Raw genomic sequence first — 2,338 nt, 5'->3', positions numbered from 1 at the left:
TCGTCCTGAGACATATATAAAAGAGACATGTATAAAATTAAAGAGTAGTTTTGAAGTAAATTAAAATGTGTGCATTAAAATAAACTAACATAAATTATTGATTACATGAATAAATTAAATCATAATCATTTTTTTCTCTAATGACACTATAGTATGAATTTTCATGGATTTAATCAACAATAAGTTCATTCAAAAGATAAAAGTTCTATCTATTTATCTCTTTCATCCCATGAGCATATAAATTCTCACAAAAAGAAAAATCTTCAAAAGAAGTAGGCAAATAATTGAAGTAACGCACAAAATCTTGCAGGAAGTCGGAAAAAAAAAATATGAACGCATTTTCAAGTTTTCTTTTCCTTCATGTCATTCCTTAGGCTCTAGCAACTTGATTTATCTCAATGAACTATATTCTCGATATACCCAGTCAAATAACATAACCACTAATTAATTACACTAAGTTAAAAAAAATGAGTGATTAGAAAGAAAACAATTAATTTAAACCCACACACAAAGCGTTCAATGGAAATACAACTTATACTATGAATATACATCACGATTAATTCAAACTCACACAAATAATTTGTTCTATGTTCATGAAAAGCATAAACATAATGATCAATGTAGACAAACACAATAGTATTAGTAACATCGAGAACAATTTAGTGTAGTTCAATCTGATGCAAACACAAAAATAAGGGGAAGAACAATTTATTGTTGTTATCATGTACAAATTACAAAATAAGGTTAATCTGTATAGTTTTAATTTGTTGAATGAATATACAAACCAATGGAGTTGTCCCCTTTCTCCCATTCAACTATCAATAACCCTCTATGTCATGAAAGATTCACCACACCCACATTGTCCCTTTGAGTTAGGGTTGATAAATACAAACTCTGACCTGTTTCATAACAATTATAAATAAATAAGAGATAATCAACAGCTTAGTGGTGTATCTAAGATCTTTGAATTTGTAGTCAAAAGATACTCTACAGGGTATTTTCTTAATTTTCTGAAGTTGACTCAATTAATTATTTACTTTATAGAATGAGAGAAGTGAGGATTTAAAGGAATGTTATCTATTTTGAAAATTTGTTGTTATAATCAGAAATGGAAGGGTAGATATAACCAATGTAAATATTGAAGATTGAGACACTAATGATGATGTTGAAACGATATTCTAAGTAGAAATAATTTATCTGGTAATGAAGGTATGATTGTTCGTACCTCAACTTGTCATCTACAAAGTCCATTTTTGTTCCGATTACATGCATCAGAGCTTTTGGATCAATCACAATCTTCACACCTTTGTCTTCAACCAGTTCATCGAACTTTCCTTTTTCATCTACATAGAAAACCAACAATTTACAGGAGTTAGTTTGATAACCAACAATCTAACCACACGTTCATCATCTAGCACTTAAAGATACACCCTCTGATTCTGATTATGATTTTTCTGATCTTTTACGGACAAAATAATATGTGATTTGGGGAGAATTAGGTTTAACAATTCACATAAATCTGGAGTCGAACGCAAGCACTTGAAAGTACGAATGAATACAAATTGATAAGACGCAACTAGGGTTTTTGCGAAAAGCAATCGAGTACGATTAAACAAAATGAAATACAAAAAGTGCCCAATTCTGTAGAGACTAGAGAATCAAAAATTAACATAGATAACATATTCAAATATATGTCGATTGCAAACCTGCGTAATTGAGGGTGTAGGATAAGCCATTGCAGCCACGAGCCTTGACGCCGAGCTTGAGAAAGGCGCGTTGGCGATTGTGAAGGAGTTGTCGTATTCTGTCCGCAGCCGCTTCCGTTAGCGTGAGGGCTTGCCGGCGGGCTGCTGAACCCACCTTCGCCGCCGCCTTCGCCAGTACCGGAGACGCCATTCAACGGATTGCGTTTCGTGGTTGGGGGAAATTGTGATCTTGAAATGGAGCTTGAATCGAACAGAAATGGAATTTTCTGTTGTTAGGGTATCTACTTTCGACATTTTTTGACCGCCACGTTGGTAATTCGTCATCAAGATTAGAAAATCCAAAATCAATGGGAAATCACTTAACACAATTTTTTACTACAAATAACAATTTATATTTAATATACAGTACATCATTTTTAACAATAAATTATTATATATGAAAAAAAAATTATAGTGAACAAATCACCTTCCAAAATGAATTAGGCAACTAGCTGTTTTTACTCAAAATATTACCCTTTTTCTTAAAAAAAAAATCAAAATTTTATCCCCTTTCCCAACCTATATAAATACCACTTAATATCATATTTTATACCACACTTCCATCTTTAATTTTTCACTCAAAAAGTCTTTAT

The 2,338-nt window shown here is 31.9% G+C and overlaps 1 protein-coding gene across 1 annotated transcript; it reads right to left on the bottom strand.

The window, feature by feature from the left end:
• Positions 1-692: 692 nt before the first annotated feature.
• Positions 693-1,972, bottom strand: LOC145008263 (iron-sulfur assembly protein IscA-like 1, mitochondrial). Its single transcript, XM_078966891.1, has 3 exons — positions 1,707-1,972; positions 1,226-1,343; positions 693-899 (listed from the first exon to the last, which is right to left on the bottom strand). Exons 1-3 carry the CDS (start codon positions 1,894-1,896, stop codon positions 830-832), a joined length of 378 nt encoding a protein of 125 aa, XP_078823017.1. The 5' UTR covers positions 1,897-1,972; the 3' UTR covers positions 693-829.
• Positions 1,973-2,338: the final 366 nt, after the last annotated feature.

This window comes from Lactuca saligna, chromosome 8 (genome assembly GCF_052625555.1).
Source record: "Lactuca saligna cultivar CGN05327 chromosome 8, ASM5262555v1, whole genome shotgun sequence".
NCBI classification, from domain to species: domain Eukaryota; kingdom Viridiplantae; phylum Streptophyta; class Magnoliopsida; order Asterales; family Asteraceae; genus Lactuca; species Lactuca saligna.
This window is presented reverse-complemented; position numbering and strand designations above follow the sequence as displayed.